General features: G+C 43.5%; 2 protein-coding genes across 2 annotated transcripts; one reads left to right on the top strand and one right to left on the bottom strand.

Moving 5' to 3' along the window:
• The first annotated feature begins 413 nt into the window (after positions 1 to 413).
• Positions 414 to 8,146, top strand: slc15a1b (solute carrier family 15 member 1b). Its single transcript, XM_030410196.1, has 23 exons — positions 414 to 530; positions 680 to 711; positions 907 to 991; positions 1,771 to 1,912; positions 2,171 to 2,290; positions 2,389 to 2,488; positions 2,928 to 3,018; positions 3,122 to 3,205; positions 3,332 to 3,414; positions 3,507 to 3,593; positions 3,689 to 3,778; positions 3,893 to 3,937; positions 4,029 to 4,061; positions 4,160 to 4,248; positions 4,776 to 4,857; positions 4,964 to 5,080; positions 5,196 to 5,336; positions 5,433 to 5,479; positions 6,108 to 6,215; positions 6,304 to 6,421; positions 6,517 to 6,654; positions 6,748 to 6,855; positions 7,054 to 8,146. Exons 1-23 carry the CDS (start codon positions 524 to 526, stop codon positions 7,318 to 7,320), a joined length of 2,214 nt encoding a protein of 737 aa, XP_030266056.1. The 5' UTR covers positions 414 to 523; the 3' UTR covers positions 7,321 to 8,146.
• Positions 8,147 to 10,129: 1,983 nt separating this feature from the next.
• stk24b (serine/threonine kinase 24b (STE20 homolog, yeast)) lies at positions 10,130 to 20,487 on the bottom strand. The gene is made up of 11 exons (XM_030410197.1): positions 19,524 to 20,487; positions 16,449 to 16,679; positions 16,061 to 16,117; positions 14,561 to 14,669; positions 14,080 to 14,237; positions 11,892 to 12,077; positions 11,660 to 11,808; positions 11,262 to 11,385; positions 10,951 to 11,019; positions 10,679 to 10,815; positions 10,130 to 10,559 (listed from the first exon to the last, which is right to left on the bottom strand). Exons 1-11 carry the CDS (start codon positions 19,563 to 19,565, stop codon positions 10,523 to 10,525), a joined length of 1,299 nt encoding a protein of 432 aa, XP_030266057.1. The 5' UTR covers positions 19,566 to 20,487; the 3' UTR covers positions 10,130 to 10,522.
• Between the last annotated feature and the right edge of the window lie 159 nt (positions 20,488 to 20,646).

The raw sequence follows: 20,646 nt of genomic DNA, 5'->3' as shown, positions 1-20,646 counted from the left end.
GGGTTTAAAGGTCTCAAAGGTGCGTACTGTTCAGTATGCACTTTGCTTATACACATATTATTTTGCCATACGTGTATATAATGCATCCAGACGGTAAATGCTAATATTTGAACTGTCAGGACATTTTGGAAAGCAATAAGAATGTTATTACCTTTATCAGCGGACCTGATCAGTCCTCTTTATCTGGAAGGCAAGACCCTCTCATTGCACCTGAGTCATAAAGTAATTACTGACACACACAAACACACACACACACACACACACACACACTTACGATGAGGAGAATGTGTTTGGGAGGGGGGAATTATGGTGACTTGCACGTTGGGAGGTGCTGGACATGATGTTTGCAGCATCAGTGGGAGTTGCAGGGGGCGTTGATGGGAAGTTACATAAGAAGGTGGCCGGGTCCTCGGTCTTCATGCCTTGGATCTAGACAGCTGTCACTAGTCTCTTTGTGGTTTTATTTTTTGTCGCTCAAGGATTCTTGCGGAGAAGGGACCCGAAGTCGACACACACAGCAACCATGGCAGGTGAGTCCCAGTCTGGAGCTTGGGGGGCCTCAGAGGAATATTCTCGGAGCTTCCGATGTTTATCTGCATATTTATCTTTTTCATATTTCCCTTTAAGAGGAAAATACAAAGTGAACGTAATGTCTGACTTCTCCTGCTCATTTCTGCAGACAAAGGCGAGAAGAAGCACAAGGGGAAAAGTGTAAGTCCTTCTGTTATTGAACTTATAAAGATGCATATATTTAATGTTTAGAAAGATAATAATCAGAATCGTGACATTATAAATCCAGTTCCAGCAATCCAGTAGAGGATTTTGAACACCCAATAAGTGCAGACAAACGCCTTCCCCTTCTCACTGTGATGCTGTTATTTAATATCTTTTCCTCTCTTCTAACAGGCGACCATCCTCGGATACCCAATCAGTATCTTCTTCATTGTGGTCAATGAGTTCTGCGAGCGTTTCTCCTACTATGGCATGCGAGGTGAGCTGGTTTGCTCTCAGTTTGATGCAGTAAACACAGTTTGATTTGTGTCATTAGATCACTTTATTCATATTTAAAGAAGTTGTTTAATTTCCTCACCTTCACTCAGTGGTAGAAACTGTACTTGCGTACAATCTGGAAATGCCTGTGCTTGAGTATTTCCATTTAATGCAACTTTGTACTTCTTTACTACATTTGTTTAGCGGTTACTTTTGCAGATCAAGAGTTTTACACCCAAAATATATGATCAGTGTGTGGAAAATTACCAATACAACATTGTAAAAATACTCCTTTATGAGTAAAAGTCATGCTGTCACGCTGTAGTGGTTCCCATCCTTCTGGTTGGGGTCACAAGATAAATCTGAGGGGTCGTGACTTGATTCAAGAGGTGGAAGAAGAGAATGTACATTAATTTTCTGAACTTTTTTCAAATCTTTGCTTTTTTATTTGACATTTTGGATAACTTGAGCCTCTTTGGGCCTCACATTTGGGGGAATTAAACCATGTGAGACGTTGGAGTAAAGGTATTTAGTAGGGTAAAATGTAAAGTTACTCACATGAGTAAATGTGCTCTGTCACTTTTGCATTAGTGATAAAATATGATGCATTGTTGCAGACCAAACTCACCAACAGTACCAAAAAAAAGTCTCTCTCCTTCTCTCTTTCTGTATAATACCTCTGCACCTGTACATGTGTAGGACATTTAATGCAGCACCTTCATTTGTAATGGACTATTATACTTTCTCCCATGTCCTCCGTCATCCCTTCCCCGTCTGCAGCCGTGCTGGTTCTGTACTTCAAGTACTTCCTGCAGTGGGACGATGACTTCGCCACCACTATCTACCACACCTTTGTGGCTCTGTGCTACCTGACACCCATCCTGGGCGCCATCGTGGCCGATTCATGGCTCGGCAAGTTCAAGTGAGTTTCAAATCCTGCCAGAAAAAAACAAAAAAAACCCCCACAAAATCCATAAACTGTAATCTGCTGTCTATATTTTTTAATAGTAGATATATGTTTGCCTGCAGGGTTAGGGTCAAAGTATATCACAGAATCAGCTGCTAACTTTCATCCTTGGATTTTTGACCCTTGTCTATCTTATCTCTATCTGAACCTCACGCACACCCGTTTAACTCTTCTCTCCGTCCTCCTCCTCCTCCTCCTCCTCCCTCTGCACAGGACGATCGTTTACCTGTCCCTGGTTTACACGCTGGGACAGATCATCATGGCAATAAGTGCCATCCATGACATAACAGATCACAACAAGGATGGCACCCCCGATGACATGACTTTACACATGTGAGTTGAACGCACGCTCGGGTTCGTGTGACTGAAACGCAACAGGTGAACACACGCAGATATGCTGACAGAGTGTCTGTGCTGCGTTGTGCCCACAGAGCTCTGTCCATGGTGGGGCTGCTGCTCATTGCCCTGGGAACGGGAGGCATCAAGCCCTGCGTGGCCGCCTTCGGTGGAGACCAGTTTGAAGACCATCAGGTTAGATGTCGCTCGAGCACGCCCAGAAGCATTCACCTCATCGGATATCTCAAAAATACACTCCCCGTGCGACCCTCGCACCGTGTCCCACTGTGTTAATTACAGGTTCACGTGCTCGTGACGCAGCTACATGTAAACATACACATGGACATTGACCGCACGCACACACCGCATGCAGGACACGCACACAGCAGTTAAAAAAAGATGATTCACCCAGTTATTCCTCGTGTCAGCACTTCTTGTATCTCTGCTTCGTTCCAGCCTGTTGTTGATTAACTAATAATCACAGGTACATCTGTCCGCTCAAGGCCAGGGACAAAGATTGCCCGTGTTATTAATGACTCAAGTGAAATGAGATGTTATGCAAGAGTTCGGGAAAGTGCATCCATCGCAATTGATGATTTACGGCGTTAGTTTTTTTACTTTCTGCGTCCAACAGGAGAAGCAGAGAAGCACCTTCTTCTCCATCTTCTACCTGTCCATCAATGCTGGCAGCCTGCTGTCCACCATCATCACCCCCATCCTGAGAGGTATGCAGAAGTTGATCACAAAGCTCAAACTATGTGAGAGATATCACATGTGGAAGTAAAAAAAACAACAAAAAAAAACTTGTGTGTGTTCTGTGGTTTCCAGCTCAGGAGTGTGGTATTCACAAAAAGATGCAGTGCTACCCTCTGGCCTTTGGTGTCCCCGCTGCTCTCATGGTGGTCGCTCTGAGTAAGAACTCTTTCCTCTCTTTATTTTTGTTTCTGAAATTGTCCTTTAATGGAAGTACTAAATCACCTAAATGCCCTTTTAATAAATGTCTCAACGACCCTTTATATTTTCTGATCATCTCTGCAGTTGTGTTCATCGTTGGAAGCGGTATGTACAATAAGACTGCCCCTCAAGGCAACATTATCGTGAAGGTCTGCCGTTGCATCGGGGTAAGTGGAACACAGCTAATTTATTCTTCACAAAACACATTCCAGTTAGAGGGAGGACTCACGTGGAAATGTTGTCTCGCTGCTGTCCGTAGTTCGCCATCAAGAACCGCTCCAGACACCGTAGCTCTCAGCATCCAAAGAGAGAGCACTGGATGGACTGGGCTGACGAGAAATATGATGTGAGTGCGATACAAATGCACATGCAAATACAAACGGCACAATCAAGTGATGTAAAAAAAAAAAAATCATAATCCCTGTCTGTGTTTGGCTCCAGAAACTCCTGATTGCGCAGGTAAAGATGGTGCTGAAGGTGCTGTTCCTCTACATCCCCCTGCCGATGTTCTGGGCTCTCTTTGACCAGCAGGTAACCACCTATCCTCTCTCCTACACACTTTATAGTTTGTGATTTTTTTTAGAAGAAAAAAGATAGTGGCAGATTTAAAAGACGGACTTAAAAATAGATGTGTCTCCTCCCCAGGGCTCAAGATGGACCCTCCAGGCTACGACCCTAAACGGCAACTTTGTAAGTGATTTACTTGAAGCATTTTTTGCTAAAAACGTCCGTTTAGAGAAGACTGTTTTATAAATGAGATTCTGTTTCTCTTCTTCAACAGGGATTTATGACGATCCAGCCCGATCAGATGCAGGTAAGACATTTGTGCTGATTATCTTACGCACTTTGTTGTGGTGTTCCTCGACGCTGTTGACATGGCTTTAAAGAGCAACTCGCCTTCTTCCCCACCAGACTGTCAACCCAATCCTGATCCTCGTTTTGGTGCCAATCATGGACAGTGTGATCTACCCACTGATCGCCAAGTGCAAACTAAACTTCAGGTGAGTCTATTTTTTATGTCTTATGCCTGTGATGGATGCATGGTGTTTCTTTTTTTTTCAGCACAAACTCAGCTATAAATCTTTTTTCAGGAGTGTATTTATTGATTTCCAAGAGTCAAACAATTAAGAATGACAAAAAATATGTAAAAAATGAATAGGGGGCAGCATAAAACCAGACGTAACATGAACTGCTTTCACTGCAGTAAGCTAGTTAGCTCAGTTAGCAGTGCAGCTAGCGGTGAGCATGCTAACTTAGTAGATATCTCTGCAAGACAATAAATGGAGGCCTTTGACATGACAAACCCTGATCACATTCTGCTAAAACTTTTAGTGTAGTAGAGCTGAAACGTAGTACCGTATAAACCATTGTTGATTGTTTATATACAGTATAATTCTAAATGCTAAATAGGAAGCTAAAATAAAGTGTTACCATTTTGGCTTCCAGAGACTATTGTTCCATGTGTCTGAGTAGGGCGTAGAGATATGAGGATAAACTGAAATGATGTATGAACACGTGTCTTCTGCAGTCCGTTAAAGAGGATGACTGTGGGCATGTTCCTCGCTGCTCTCGCCTTCATCGCCGCTGCCCTGGTCCAGATACAAATTGACGTAAGTGTGACACATAAAAACATACAGCGAGCAACTGCGATGTACACAAGATCTTATGAGGCACGACTTACACACACATATGTTCGCAATGCCATTTCTCTTGTAGGGAACACTGCCTACGTTCCCATCAAGCAGCGAATCCCAAGCGAAGTTCATCAACATGGTTGACAGAAAGCTGGACATCAAAGCTGGAATCAACGATGTTCCCCTGGAACCTTACATGGTACTTCAGTCAACATAAGATATACGTACACAGACACTATCGATTCAAAGTTACTCAGTCACTGTACACCAAGGGGTGGAGGACGTGTTGATATTGACTTATCTTTCTGTTACAGGGCAGCCCCGACTACCTGACCTTTACTGACACCTTCCAGCTGCAGCTGGGGCCTAACGCCAATTACAGTGCCAGTTTAGATAAAGGCAATCGGAGTACCCTGGTTGTTGTTGAGGATGGGGCTCTACCCAGGTATATAAAAGTGAGTACGAAAGCCAGATTGTGAAAAAATGTTTCAACTGCATGTTTCCTTAACATATCAAGATGTGGAGGTTCTAACGTATCTTTTTGTCTTCAGTTCGAGGACATCGTTTCAAAGCCGGAGCAAGGTGCCAATGCTATCAGGCAAGTTTAAAATTGTTTTGAGGCTCATTTTTTAAGTAAAACTTTAAAATAACCATTACATTTAGGCCACTGTAATTTTTTGAACTGTGCAACATATAAGAACTTTTACTCAATATCACCAGAATATGAAGAAGTAACTATTTTAATTTATGTCAAAGACATCTATGTATTGTTGAAAAGATATCTATACGGAAGTAAGCATGCTAACCAGCTAGCCCCAGCATGTCCCGTTTCATAAAACCCCTCCCTGCTTTCAGTCCACAGTGCTGGCTGCACGGCTAACTCAGCTAGCTCGCTAATAGCAGCTACATTTAACAGCCGATAACAGTAACTCTGGTGATATGCTGCCCCCAGGTGGCCAATTCCTACATATTGCTGCTTTAAGACTGTTGTTTCTGCACATATTTCTGAGCTGAATTCTCATCCTGATGATTTTTCTCATCAGGAGTCTCAGAAAGTTTATTATTTATTATTATGGTATATGTGTGGTTTTGTTAGCCTGTCATCCTAGGCAAATTAACAAGATGTTTAACTCAGGTTCTTTAGTGAACTCAGATCAATCCTGTTTCAAATGTTGCGTAAACTCACTTTAAGACTGACTTTCGCGTGCTTAATTCTTCTCCCCCAGATTTCTGAATGGTTTTAACGCTGATTTGAACATAACGTCGGGTGAGGTGCTGTTTGGAGTCACCGTCAAGAACAACATGTCAGCTTATGGTGATGTTCCACAGGGAAAGTAAGACAGATGTTTGTGAACACGTCACATTCAGTAGTGCTGTGAGAAATGTCCTCGTTCTGACCGGTGTTTTTTCTTGTTACACCAGTGCAAAATTCTCGATCAAAGGTGCCGGACCAGGACAAGAGTGTTTCTTCGAGCAGCAATTTGGCTTCGGCAGCTCTTACACCATGATCATCAAGCCGAATTTCACTTTTGGAGCAGATGTAACTGATAAACATATTTATGAGTCACAACATAGCTCGAATGTAGCTGTTTTTGATTGACGTAACACATCTTGGTATCCGTCTCTGTCCCGCAGTGCCAGAACAGCATCCAGCCAGTGATGGACATGAGCCCCAACACCGTCCACATGGCCTGGCAGATTCCTCAGTATTTCCTCATGACTGCAGGAGAGGTGGTGTTCTCCGTCACCGGCCTGGAGTTCTCCTACTCACAGGTAAGAGGGTGCTTTCCTCGCGAAACCAGCTTGGAAACAACTGGAAAACACATAGTAATGGAAGCTCTTTGTGTATCTGCTTTTGCCCTCAAGGCACCCAGCAACATGAAGTCTGTGCTGCAGGCTGGCTGGCTGCTAACCGTCGCTGTAGGAAACATCATCGTGCTCATTATCTCTGAGGCTGCAACGCTCGATGATCAGGTGGGTGGATATTATTTGACCATTACTTGACACCTATTGTCCTCGAGGTTCTTTCAGTGTGATAAAATGTCCAGGTTAATATGTGAAACTCAATGAATTCGGTTTCCTCTGTGTATTTTTGAGAGCTAAACTTAAATGTAAAGGTGCCACACGTAACCTCTAAGATGAAAACAAGTCTTTTTTTTTTCCGTCCACCAGTGGGCCGAGTACATCCTCTTCGCCTCTCTGCTGGTGCTGGTGTGCATCATCTTCGCCGTCATGGCCTATTTCTACACCTACATGGACCCGGCCAAGATAGAGGCCCAGTTTGCCGAGAGGAAGCCCGAAGAGCTGGAGCCTGACGAGAAGGACAGAAAGAAGAGTTTGGAGATGACCAAGAAGGACGCGGTTGAGAACCACAAAGAGGACAGAAGGAGCTCTAGAGGATCCAGCTCGGACGAGGAGGAGGTACAAACCAAGATCTAAAGCGAAACCCTTCTCCGCTGCTTTTTCCCCTCTCTCGTGTACGAATGCTGCTTGGTTCTGTGCGTCGTTTCTCAGAGTGCCTGTGCCATTACGTTTTTTTGGGTCATTTTGTCAACGCAGTCCCGTGCACTGCTCGGCACGTGGTGGTTTAAATGAATGGATAGATGACCTGAGTGAAATGGTGCCGAAGGTGGACGAACACAGAAACAGGGCTTAGACGGTTAAGCTCTCGGTGGACAGTGTTGGCAGGGATAATTCAAACACTATTTTTGGCTCAAACTTCTTAAAGAATATCCCTTTTTTTTTTTAGAGGTTACCCATGTAATTAAAATCCCTGGATTTTTTATTGGTTGGTAATTGGTGCTCTAGCTGTTGTAAAATTGTTTCCAAGATGATTTATTTTGCACTGTGTAACATCATCTTCATGTGATTTTTGTGTAGTCAGCTTTTGTAATGTACCGGAGTCCACAAACAAGGGAACTATTCCAACTTTTGTATTTATTTCCAAGCACAGTGTTGTATGTATTGTAATATAATGTCACTGTTTTGTATATATATATATACGATGTTCTCATCTTCTCCAGGGTAAAATCTAAGAGCCAGGACTGCTCATTCAGTCAGAAAATGTTTAATTGTACTCCATATTCAACCTCAGATTTCATTTGCCCTGTGGTAATGGCTGCTCAGTAAGATGCTAGCGTGGTGCTGTCAATAAACACAGGTTTCTTAAAACCCATGCGATTGCATTTTGTCAAATCAATGTATTTTTTCTGAGAACAAAACTTTTTTTGAAATCTATAAAAAAAAAAGTGTTTGATGCAACTTATTTTCTGACTCCAGTGACCAGTGAAAGTCCACGACCATGATAGGAGCTACATGCTAACACGCTCAAAGTGACAATGTTCACGTGCTGACGATTAGCAGACCGTATGTTTACCATGTTCATCAATGAAGTTGTCTTCTTTTGTGACATTTCACTTGAAGCTGCTGTAAGCATTGGTGTACTTTAAGCTAACTTCTTGTCCGTTTTTTGCAATTAGCAGTCCCCCCCCCCCCATGTACCACATGCATACGACAAACAAACAGAGGTGAAAACACAACTTCCTTGGTAAAGGTAATAATCAGCCATACTCTTATCACGTCATAGTTAGCATTAGATCTTTATTTCTCATGTCACTTTGAAAGCTTACAAGGAGCTTACATTTAACTTGGGAATTCTCAAATGACACAAGCAAAGATTATATACAGTACTATAAACTGTCAGCTATGATAAAGGAGACCAAATGTACACATTTTGTAGTTATTTCCGTAGCATATGTTTTTCTGTAAGGTATAGATATTTTTTTGCCGGAGGCAGGTGCCCATATCCATAAAGCATTCCATATTTCCATACTTAACTCTTTGCAGTTATAAAAATATCAGATATTTCTTAATTTCTTTCAATCCCTGTGTTGACAAGTGCGTCTTGATGCAACTCCTCAACATTATTGCTGCATTAGCACAGTAGTAAATTCTGGAACTCTTAAGTAAACATATATAGTAAAACATGGCTATTAGCAACTTTTTTCGTTTTTGTTTTTTTTTTCCTCTTACAGGTTTCTTTAAATACTCGACACACTTTCAAAGTGCAAAACAAAACAAAAAACTGATCTGAAAATTAAAAAAACAAAAAAAGGTGCAAATCATACTACAAACATCTGGTGAAAGCATAAAAGACGACATGGCACTTCTAGCGTGGTGTGGAAGTGAGAACAGAAATGTCTGGAGTGAAGGAAATAAAGATGGCGTTGATTTCTGCAGCTTGACTCGTCCTGATCTACGGTTTAGTTTGGCCGTGAGCGAGTGTCACGATGCGATTGCCTACGATGGTCCTTGCCGGTTACTCCTCAGCTCCACTTTTAAAGTGAAGATAAAGTACAAGCCAAGGAAAAGTAATACTTTACATGATATCAGCGAGTGGCTCCTCCTTGCAATTGTCCTCGGCTCTACTCTGTATTATTATTAAAAGAGCCACTGTCGACACAGATCTACCTTCATTCTTGACCTAAACAATTTCAAAACTTAAATTGTCTAAACATAAGTACAGGGAGGAGTTTTCCCCCTGACTACAAAAACAAAGGAAACGCTTCTGCCTCTAAACAAAGTAAGCTTAGTATCATAGTTAGTCCGATGATTCAGCAGGTGATTGAAATGGAAGATTGGAGCTCAGTCGCTTAGTCGGAAAACACTGGCGAATACTGAATTTTCACTCACCGACGAGCAAAAGAAAACAAACTGAAGTCTCGGATGAAATGCCAGAACGTAGACGTGTGTATCTCAAAAAGGCAAGGCATTTTCTGTTCTTTCTCTTGGAGTAACTTTTTGAAATCTTTAAATATCTACTTTTTAAACATTATCAATATCTACAAAATGCGCATGACCATTTTGTACACAGTGATTCATTTCCCGCAATGACAACTCGTAATCATGTACAGCATGGCGACCCCCCCCCCCTCCCCCCTTACCCTCCCCCCTCCTCCCACTGCCTCGAAGTCCACTTAAAGCACTTTACCTGAGGTTTCATTAAGAATGCTGCAATTTGCCTTAACAGGGAGTCTTACATACGTGAGCGCACACGTGCACACACACACACACACATACATACATACATACATACATACATACATACACACAGACAGACAGACAATCACGCTCGCAGGTGCACGCACACACACGCAGCTTGCACACAAAGATAATATCCCTGCAGGTTCATCAAGCATGCTTTCAGAGGTTCTGGGGATATGACGCCTGCATTAAGAGGGGGATTAAAGTCTTGGATTTTGGGGGGGGGGGGCTCCTTGTCGGGCAAAATTCCGTGTGGAGACGCCTCGGTGTGAGGCTGGAGGAGTCTCGCAGAGCCCAGAGTCTGACTCGCTCCGACTTTGAGTCTCATCGCAGCCGATCCGCGGGTTCTGCCGTCCCCTGAACGTCTCCTCTCAAAAGTGGCTAAAAGAAGCTCTCCAGAGTCTCTCTGTTGTCCTCCGCGCCGGAGTTCAGTAATTTTTTACAGGCTAGATTAGCCCCCCCACGACACGGGAGGTCAAACGTGGTCAGCTGGTATTGAATGACATGACCCTTGGCTTTTAACCCTCTGACCTGTGGCTGTGGTGTTGGGGGGGGTTGGGGGGCCTGGGAGAGCAGGGCTGGGGCAGAGAGCCAATCACTAGGGGGAGGAGGAGGACGTCCTGCTTGTGGAGAAACTGCAAGAAAAAGACAACACCAACGGTAAGAGAATCATCATCTGCTGCATGAAATAATCCTTCAAATCTTGATCAAAGGCAGAATTTGGGTGAAATTACTATCACAGTTACTCTGTTACCTCTGCAGCCTGTGGACCATGTGAGCCACCAGGGAATCGGAGATGCCGGGGAAGGCCTCCTCGGCCATAAGGATGGCCTCCCTCAGCTCATCCAGGACCATGGGGTTCCCGTTCACCTGCTCCTGCCTCGCCTTGAGCTGGAAATGAGGAGGAAGGAAGGTTAGATTGTTAAGAGACGAAGGGTCAATTTCAGGCACCAAAAACTCCTCAACAAAAGGGCTAATCATGAGTCTGACGGAGGAAAACTTAATGGGCGCCAAACTGTTCCTTACCTCAGCTAACGCGGGAGAGATTACTGTGGCCAGGCTCTGTGAATAAGGCCTCTTTGGAATGTCTTTTGTCTGTGGAAAGAGAAGAGAGAGACATCAGAACAACAGGAGTGGAAAGAAATTAAAAGTAGTGCGGCTTCACCTTAGGGAGAATCCCTTTAAATGAGCAAAGGACGCATATGTCCCCAAGTAACATTATGCCATCGTGGGTTAGTGCTTGAGAAATAGTGCACAATATCTGCAAAATCATTCACTCAGAAGGGAGATGATGGCTTTTGGAAACTGTTAATCACCTAAAGAATAAGTCGTCTCACCTGGTCTGTTGCCCCCGACTGCCCCTCCCCGTTCTGCAGCTTCTTGGGGTCCTTCTCCCGGATGGTGAAGATCCAGTCGTCGCTGCCAAAGTCGTTCCCGCCCGACGCCTGGCCATCCTGCTCTCTGATCGGACAGATATGAAAAAGATATTTTCAAATTTACCAGGATGAGTAATGAAGTCATGCATGTTAAGTGCTTAAAGCTCATTGTAACTGATGTGGGAGGAAAACAGGGCTCGGAGGACGATTCTCTCGCTCTGCAGGATGTGTTGGTGTCAAATTTACTTTAGCACAGATAGGAGAGAAAAGAGCTGCTGGCGTAATAGCATGCAGTGAAAATAAAAAGAGATGCAAATAGTGTATTCTATCTGAAGTTGGGAGGATAGTTTCAGACTTACGAGTCAGACTCATCAGAACTGGACTCTGTGGTTCTCGACTGCTCTGCCTTCCACCTCTTGTACTTGTCCACCAGCTCAGTCAGGTAGGAGGTCTTCTTCGCATGGCGGACGATCAGCTTATGCTTCAGCAGCTCTTTGGCAGTTGGCCTCTGTGGAATCGAAGAGATGGGCATGAGAAGCACACCGAAAAAGTTGTCGAAAAGTTAATCCCCAAATAGGAAAAAAAACTTACAAAACTGGGCTCTTTGTTGAGGCAGGCCTCGATGAACTCCTTGAGCGGTTTGCTGTAGTTGCCCTCCAGCGTGGGCGGGTTGTTCTTTGGGATGAGGAATAAAACCTTCATGGGGTGGAGCTCCGAGTGAGGCGGCTCGCCTTTCGTCAGCTCGATGGCTGTGATGCCCAGAGACCAGATATCCGCCTGGAGCGCACACCCAGACACATCATATTAATACAAAAAACCTTCTACCCAACAGTCAGAGCTGCTAATATCCCCTCCCTCCACAGTTAATCCAACACCTCGTTTGCATGCAGCTTTGACCTTCCTCAAACTTTCGGTACTTTTTCTACATTGCTTTTTAATTCTAGTGTTCTAAAAAAACAGATTCTGCTGAGATGCACTTACTGTAAGTGCAGCAAATGAATCACAACCTCTTCAGAAGTCCCTGACCTTTCACCAGAGGAGGGTGCAGCGGCCAAAAACTGGGCTCAAAATAGCTGGAAGTGAAGGGAAGCAGCCAAACACTAGACTGACTTCATACTAAAAGTCAGTCACAGGCTGCCAGAAGTGACTGCAGCTCGACAGAGAAGCACATACTTAAAATCAGTGGCTCCTAAAGTGGGTGTTACTGCACCCTGGGGTGTCTTAAAGGTGCCGTGTAGAGGTGTTTTTTTTTTGCAAATATGTTGTCTGATTTGTAGGAGTTTGATGTTTACAACTGCTTTCTTTATATCACGTTTTAAAGCATCATAACGGGAGAAGCGTATTAAAAACATTATCAATTATGCAGCAGCTGAGACTGCTGACGACAACACACAGCTGCCTGTTGTCATGGCAACGCGACATGCTTTTTTCCTGGAAAGATTTGTCACTGGAAATAGAGCTGAAAGGAAAGAAATGCTGCTACATTTCAGCCCTCAGGGTGAAAGCTGCCTGGTTTATTCTGACTTTTTGTGGAGGGGAGGGAGGTGGCTGTGGTAGCGGCGGTTGTCCCGCAGCTGAATACTTCATCTGCAGGGAAAAACTGTCAAATGTGGCAGTGACGGGAACTGAGCTAAACAGATACCTAAAGCACGTCTCATTAGCTAGCTGAATACGTCGAGCGTTTAAGAAAGATAATGAAAAAGCTGTTCACTATGAGGGAGTGCAAACTTTTTGGTTGGCTTGCTAGTTTTTTTTACTTGTGCGGTAGAAGATGGAAAAAAACAGTGAAGAAACTCTCTGCAGCAGAGGGGGAAACGTCCATTCATCAACTTTCTGTGCTTTTCTAGTCTTTCCTTCCAGTTTAGCTCTGACCCATTCTGACTTGTACGATTCAAAAACACAATTCAGACAGTACTTTCTGACTTCTGTATTACCAGGACTCCACCCTAGTTTTTTTTTTGTTACACTGGTTGCACTGGTGTGCCAAACTCTTTTATTTAGGCGCACCACTGCAGAATGTTGTTAGACTTTATTTTAATTTTCAAATGCTAATACATATTTTACTTAACCAAAATAAACTATTACCAGACCAGTTCAATTCATCTTCATTGTAGAGAACAGATGACCTATTTAACTGTTTCACTGCATTACACCATTAGAAGTGTCAAAAAACATAAAGTACATAGGAAGCCAACAGCTTCCGGCTGTTTGTCACTTCAGCGTCGACACCACTGTGATGTTCACACAATTTGAACAGGGCGCAGTCCAACAGTATTAGCTATGGTGACACTTCATATTAGGGAACACATATTAACCATTAATTAGGTTCTTATTAGCTGAATATCAATAGCATACTGGCTCTTTATTAGCACTTTTTAATGTCTTCTTACTCAAATAAGTAAGGATGCTGAACATGAATTATGATCATATGCTTTGGGCATTATAACTCTTTAAAAGTACGGTCTTTTCTAATGAATATATTTGTAGTTTGACAATTATCAACTTACAAAGGTTCTAATACTGTATTAGTTATGAGCAAGACCTTACTATAGAATGTAAAACATGGAGTTAGAGAACCTTAATTTGGATTTATTAACACCATTAATAGCTCTGGTGAATATGATATGTTTACCCTGTTTTAAAGTGGTACTGTAGCTGTTAGCACTGTTTGAAAGCTAACTGGTATTTGACAAGAGACATGCAAATCAATGTCGCAAGAATGCACAGCTTAAATAAATAATAATATAACAACGAGTGTCGAGTATAACAACAACCTTACCTTGGAGTCATAGGCCGACTGTTTGATGACCTCGGGGGCCATCCAGAAGGGCGTGCCAACAAAGGTGTTGCGTTTGATCTGGGTGTCGGTGAGCTGACCCGCCACACCGAAATCTGCCAGCTTCACCTCTCCTTGCTCGGACAGCAGCACGTTGGCAGCTGTGGAGAAGGGAGGACAGATGGGCGGTTGGCGTGAGTGAGAGGCTGTGCCGCATCATCAGACACTTCTGTCAATGCCGTTTATTATCTGCGGCGGCAATTTATTTAATAAAGAGGGAACGACGGTGAGAAGCCTTTTAGCCGGCCGCCGCAGCGTTCATCTCGATTCCCCCCGGGGAAATGTGAACTATATAATGAATGAAACCGTAAGTGGACGTCAATACCATTAACGTGCTATGTGATATTTGTGTGTGCACACTGATGCCATTTAGTCAGCTGAAACCTGCTTCCTCTAATAGCAGCACTCTCAGTCGGTCAGCTACCTTTGATATCCCTGTGGATCTTCTTCTCAGAGTGCAGGTACTCGAGGCCCTTGAGGATCTCTCTCAGGATCGTAGCGATCTGGGTCTCGTCCAGAGCTCCGGGCTCCATCTTCAGAAGGGCAAACAAACACAAACCAGGTCAAAACTACGGATGACAGCAGAGCACTAGCGAGGAGTAACTTCTCTACGGGCAGAAACACTACTTTGATTATGAATTAAAGGAGCAACTCGCCTAAAAGAACATTTAAGAGTAAGTGCGGTGATATATAAACTTTTTGATTGACATCTCATGAAAGCACCCACACCAACAAGGGATTCATCCGCCACTGAATATAGTCCCCAACAAATGTGCAATTTCTTCCTGTTTGAGTAATAACTGCAAAAAACTACAGTGACCCGCTGTTTGAAAAAACATTATTGAGCCCTCTTTAAAAAAGGAATTATGGATGATTGGGATTAACCGTGTCCTTCGACTCAGACAGAAAGCTGAGGAGGTGAGGGAGAGTTTTTGGCACTTTGAGCACCAGAACTTGATTACATTTGGGTGTGCCTGAGCTGATATCCCCAAATCTAAACAAAGGGAAAAGGGAAGAGGAAAAAGCACAGCTCAACGTTTCCTGACACGTTTTATACAGCAAAAGTCAAGTAATGAATAATTGAGGAGACCATTCAACCATCATCGCACGGATACCAGACACAGATACAAGATACAGATTCAGCAGGTGACGCATGTTCATTAAAAGCTGCTGTAAATCTTCTGGCCGTTTTAGCTGACTTCCTGTCTGTTTTGCAGTTAGCGATGCCCTCCCTCCTCTCTACGTCACCACACGCTCTCTGCCCATTCATGAGCAGACAGTCCCGCCTCTGTATCGAGTTGTCCGTCCTTATTGGATTAAAGAAATATCACTTACAGCAGATTTACTTTTGCAGTAATCAATTAGAGCAGCATGTCGTGATGCAAGCAAAATAGTACGGCTGAAAAGACGGACCAAAACGCGAGAGGAATCCTCGCGCTTGCAGTCTTCAAATTGAGGAGCTGATGTGTGGGCTGGCAGAGTGCTGTTAACATGAGTAACGCTAATCTTAGCAGCTTATGCTACTTCTAACCGGCCCTTACTGGAGCTCCTCCAAGCTACTAACTGCATTATTTACATGAAGCACACGTGTTTATAAAGGGTTATTAAAATTAGTCCGCGCCAAAGTTATCGAGTGCGTCACTGCCTCTGTTTATCATTGATATGAATTGAGATGGTTTATGTTAGTAACAAAAAAGACGCAGATGAATCAAACAATACTGAGTAAGCGTCAGATAGCAGTGTATTGTGTTGTTATTGTAATATGTTGTTTTTCTCGCTGTATTGAGGCAGTTGGCAAGAAGTGTTTCCCTCCTCCGCAAACCAATTTTCTGGGAAAACACTGATGTTTTCTTGTCTTTTTGGGGTAATCAGGGAGACAATACGGAGCTCAGTGCGACAAAAACATAAAGCAGGAATCACTTACCAGATCTAATGCGGAGCCGCCGCCCAAATACTCCATAATGATCCATAACTTAGTGTCCTGGAAGAGCGGAGACAGAGGAAGACAGGGGTTGTTAGAGACTATGGTGCACTTCAAAGCTGGTTAATAAAAGGTGGTGACTGGCTTATTGTGAGGCGTCAAGAGCCAGGTGCATTCCTAAACAAGTCATGATGACACTAATAAGGGCTTGGTGGGTGTCTGAAGCCGTCTGAAGCTAATCCCTTTTTAATTCAGGATTATTCGGGGAAAAGGTGGGTAGAGGAAGAGAGATCCTTTCATGTCGCATCCCATTTGTTCACTCGGAGGTTTGATGCACAAAAAAAAAACGGACCGAGCACATTTTGTCGACTTTAACCTTTTGGTAACAAACCTTCAGGTACGAGCCGTAGTACTTGGTGACGAAGGGGCTGTCGCACTGACTCAGCACCGTGATCTCCTGCTGAATGTCTTCGATCTCGTCCTCCGCTTCCTCCAGGTCTATGATCTTGATGGCCACCACTTTCTGGGTGCGATTGTCGATGCCTTTGAACACCTCGCCAAACGAACCCTTGCCAATGCGCTCCAGCTTGGTGAACAGCTCCTCCGGGTCAGCTTTGGCATTCTGGCGGTTGATGGGAGAGGGGGAACAAAGCAGGGGGAGGAAAAGGGAGGCGGATTTTTTAAAGGAAAAAGGGGCAAAAAAGAAAAAGATAAAAGGAGCGGTTGAAAAGAACTGAATGTCGGGGAGTAAATAGGAAACACCAGCAGGGTGCCATTCTTACAGGATACATTAATTCATTCATTGCAACACCTTTTGTTTGTGTACACAGAGAGAGAGACACAGGAGAATAAGAAGGGAGAGAGTGTAACAATCGGATAACATGCACGTTAAAAATTATTTAAATAACACAAAATATGCATCTTAAATTATTTATTCAGTCAATGCCCTACTTCATGTTTGGGGTTAATTGTCTGTTGACTCTTTTGTCCATTATTGGAATACATAATGAGATATCAGTAAACAGTTTCTAAGAATCCAACGGTGTGCCCTCAAATTATTGGTTTTGTCCAACTAACAGACCAAAACCAATATATATTAAACTTGGAATGATATAAAACTGCTATTAAAGCAGCATATAATATTTATACTTGAGAGGCTGAAATAGCAAATTTATGGCATCTTTGCATGAAAAATGACAAAAAATAGGAATTGGTTTATGATAAGAGGCCTGTCATGACACTTCTGCTATTGATTTATGGTACATTTCTCATCATCGTACTGATATGTGTACATTCCCGCATTTATATGTATTGCCCATATTTGCTGACCTCGATATAGTGCATTGAGATTACTTGCATGTTTGTTTACATAAGAATGTTACCAAAAGTGCCGAAGCATTTTTAATTGATCATTTCTTAAATTCAATGTCTGAATATGAAGAATTACAAATTAGTTCTTCAGTCCTTTCTTCTGAGACAATACACTGTCCAACAAAAACTAGCTTACTGATTATCAAAATAGTTTTTCTGGTGATCACTAATCAACTGACTAATCGTTGCAGCTGTACTGGCGACGTTTGTTTGACAATGGTCCAAAACTTGGAGGGGTGAGTCGGAACATTTCTATGACTTTTTTCCAGTTTCCATAAAGAATCTAAAAGTAGGTTTTAACAGAGTCTTGGCATGATTCTTCTGTGTTCATTCCTCAGTGTTTTGGAGGAAGACCTACAATTATGTCCAACCACAAAACTCTCCTTCAGGCACCAACTGAGCCAACAGCAGGCTTCAAAAGGAGGTGGAGGTCATCATCACATCATCGTAGGCACCTTATTAAGACTATAAAGATTAATGATGAATTTGTGATGCCTGCGTTGAATCTCATGTAGATTCTTATTCAGATCATTTTAAATATGACAAAAATGATGACAAATCTTAAAAAACATCCTATTACTTTTACAGCCCGCTGGTGCTTTAGGACATAATTATAACTCCTCTTGAGGCTAGAAGGACAAGAGAGACAAACCCGGTGCTGTTGCCTGATTTCAAAGTGTGTTGCGGTCGTCGGTATTTGAAAAGAAGCTGAAAATGTGTTTAGTTAATCAAATGACAAGTCCCATTTCCAACTTTTCTGGGGTGGCATGTGTATCTGAGCGGTGAACGAGGGAGAACAAAAAAAAAAAAAAAGGCCCGAAACACTTGTACTGAACGCTGCAGGAAGTGAACTGAAATGACTTAACTCTCCAGAGGCTGTTATGTGGGAAACACAAGAGCAGGCACTGACAAAAACAACTTCCTTTTACGACCTTTTTTCGGAGCAGAGAAAAGGGTCAATACGCCCGTTCTGAGATTGCTAAAAATGAAGCGGCTGCCTTACGCAAGGAGGGATCCTTATGTCACCAGCAGAGATCTTTTTGGTGCCGTGGAGGTGATACATTTAAGAAACTGAGAGTGATTCAGCTAATGGAAAGGGGATTAGGATGCAATAAAATGATGAGTCATATTTCATTAACAGTAAGATGCCTTGTTTGGGACCGAGGGGTGGCACTGGAACATGAGTTCTGTAGTCTGATTTACAGCTTACAGTGGTAGATTTAGACCTTACTGCTAAAACAACCAAAAAAAAAAGAAAAAGAAAAAAAAAGAAAAAGTAAAGAAAAATCCAGCTGACAAGCTGAAACTTTGATTGCACTTGCCTCTGTGTCCTGCAGTTTAATTTAAGAACAATCGCTCTCCACCTGACTGGCAGGAGGAAGGGAAAAAAAAAAAAAAAACGTCTTTACAAGATAGCTGAGTTATTATCCTCTAAATGGACTGGAGCCTTTAATGGTGCCAAAATCCCAGCAGTTTGTCTGCCTCTGATGCATCCTCCCCCAGATTCTGATTCTGCATGCATTCAGCTCCCAACCCGAGGTATCTGCTAACAAGCCTGCACAGGGAGGGGGGTGGGATATAATCTGGTGCATGAGGCAGTTTACATTAGGAACACAGTTATCTCCTCTAGTTATCTACCCAACACAATTATCCCCTATAGGCACAACCCTAAAGATAGCAGCAGAGGCAGGAACAAGGCTCATGTGTGCATAATAGTTCCACTGTACAGGGGACCCACAGAGCTCGGGTGCTTTCACGTCATGCCTAAAATATTGGAATTTTGGGTTTAGTGCGTATGTCTGTCCCTTGGACTAATTTGGACATCACTAATACAGCTCGGATGCATTTTTATTCTTCCTGTTGCAGCATTACTATGTAACACTTTTGGTGCATCATGGTATGTGAAATATTTCCGACGTCCGACCGCGAGATTATGAGATTTCACGAGGTGTACTCGAGTCCAAAGATGCCCAAAAATCACAGAGTTGGGTAGGTGTGCAGTGCACAAGCCCACAGCAGGGAGTCACAGAGCGAACATTTTGTTCTGGCACTGACCTCAACTACTTATTGTAAACTGAAAGGACATTTGGCTTACCTGCATCCCCGGCAGGTTACCCTGAACAGGAGAATGGGCCATGGTGATGCTGACTGGATCTGCGCCTCGACCTCGCGCAGCTCTCGTCGGCTTCACTTATGTTTACAGTCCCGGTTGCGCTGCGGTTAATGTTAGCAGTCCTCCAGGACAGCCCGGCGACACAGGCCTACCAAGAACCGTCTCAGGTATTTATATGTGGAGAGAAAATGTCCTTCCACACACGCTGGTGTACCTTCCCCGTGTCGGAACAACCCCAAGTCATCCAAAACAGCTGAGCAAGCTAACAGACGTTCGCTATTGCTAACGCTGTAGCTGCAAACAAGAAATCCGCAATGTTACTTTGCTAACCAGCTCGCCAAGTGGTGGGTTAAATCCGAGTTTTCCCACTCAGGGGACTTTCTCTGCAGCAACAAACGACACAAAGAAGTGGCAACAATTATGTATCTTAAAATTACCCAACTGTCACTTTCTGAAAGCGTATTCTCTCGCTAACGGTTTTGTCAGCTAGCTAACATGGTTAGCTCGCTAGCTAGCTAGCCGACGCAGACAACCTGACAAACGTTCTGTCAGCGCGCTGGCTCCGAGGACGATCTGTCTGCATACCGCAGATGTCTCCCACACAGCGGTGTCTTGACCAAGCCGACCACCGAGCTTTTAGCTTTCCTCTGTCGTCCCCTCGGCAGCTCTACAGGTCTGGCATCTGCGGCAAGGATAGCTCGCCAGTGTTTTTGTTTCCTCCCTCACTTTCGTCCCGTACTCTCGGCCATCTTGTCGGTGCTGTGACGCCTGGCTGGGCGGATCCGGATCCGGATCAACAACAACATCCTGACTGCTCTCTCACCAGGTGCTGGTGACAGGTGGATGGACCGAGGTTCCAAAAGTTGTTGAGTCAGTGGTATTTACATAGATCCGTATTAAACTGCGTTGTTGCGGCTGTGTGTACCACAGACTCCAATCAGATGGCATTCCAGGAGATAAAGTGTAATCTGGTGATTTGGTCCAGACAGCCTGAGAAAGTGCAACAAGCTAATTAATGAACCACTTTATCTTGTACACAGCTGAATAAAATGAAAGGTACTGATTAAATCCCTTCTCAGATTAGTAGGGGACCCTATGGAAGCCT

This window comes from Sparus aurata, chromosome 24, assembly GCF_900880675.1.
Source record: "Sparus aurata chromosome 24, fSpaAur1.1, whole genome shotgun sequence".
Classification (NCBI taxonomy): domain Eukaryota; kingdom Metazoa; phylum Chordata; class Actinopteri; order Spariformes; family Sparidae; genus Sparus; species Sparus aurata.
Note: the sequence above shows the minus strand (reverse complement) of the source record. Positions and strands in the feature narration are given on the sequence as shown.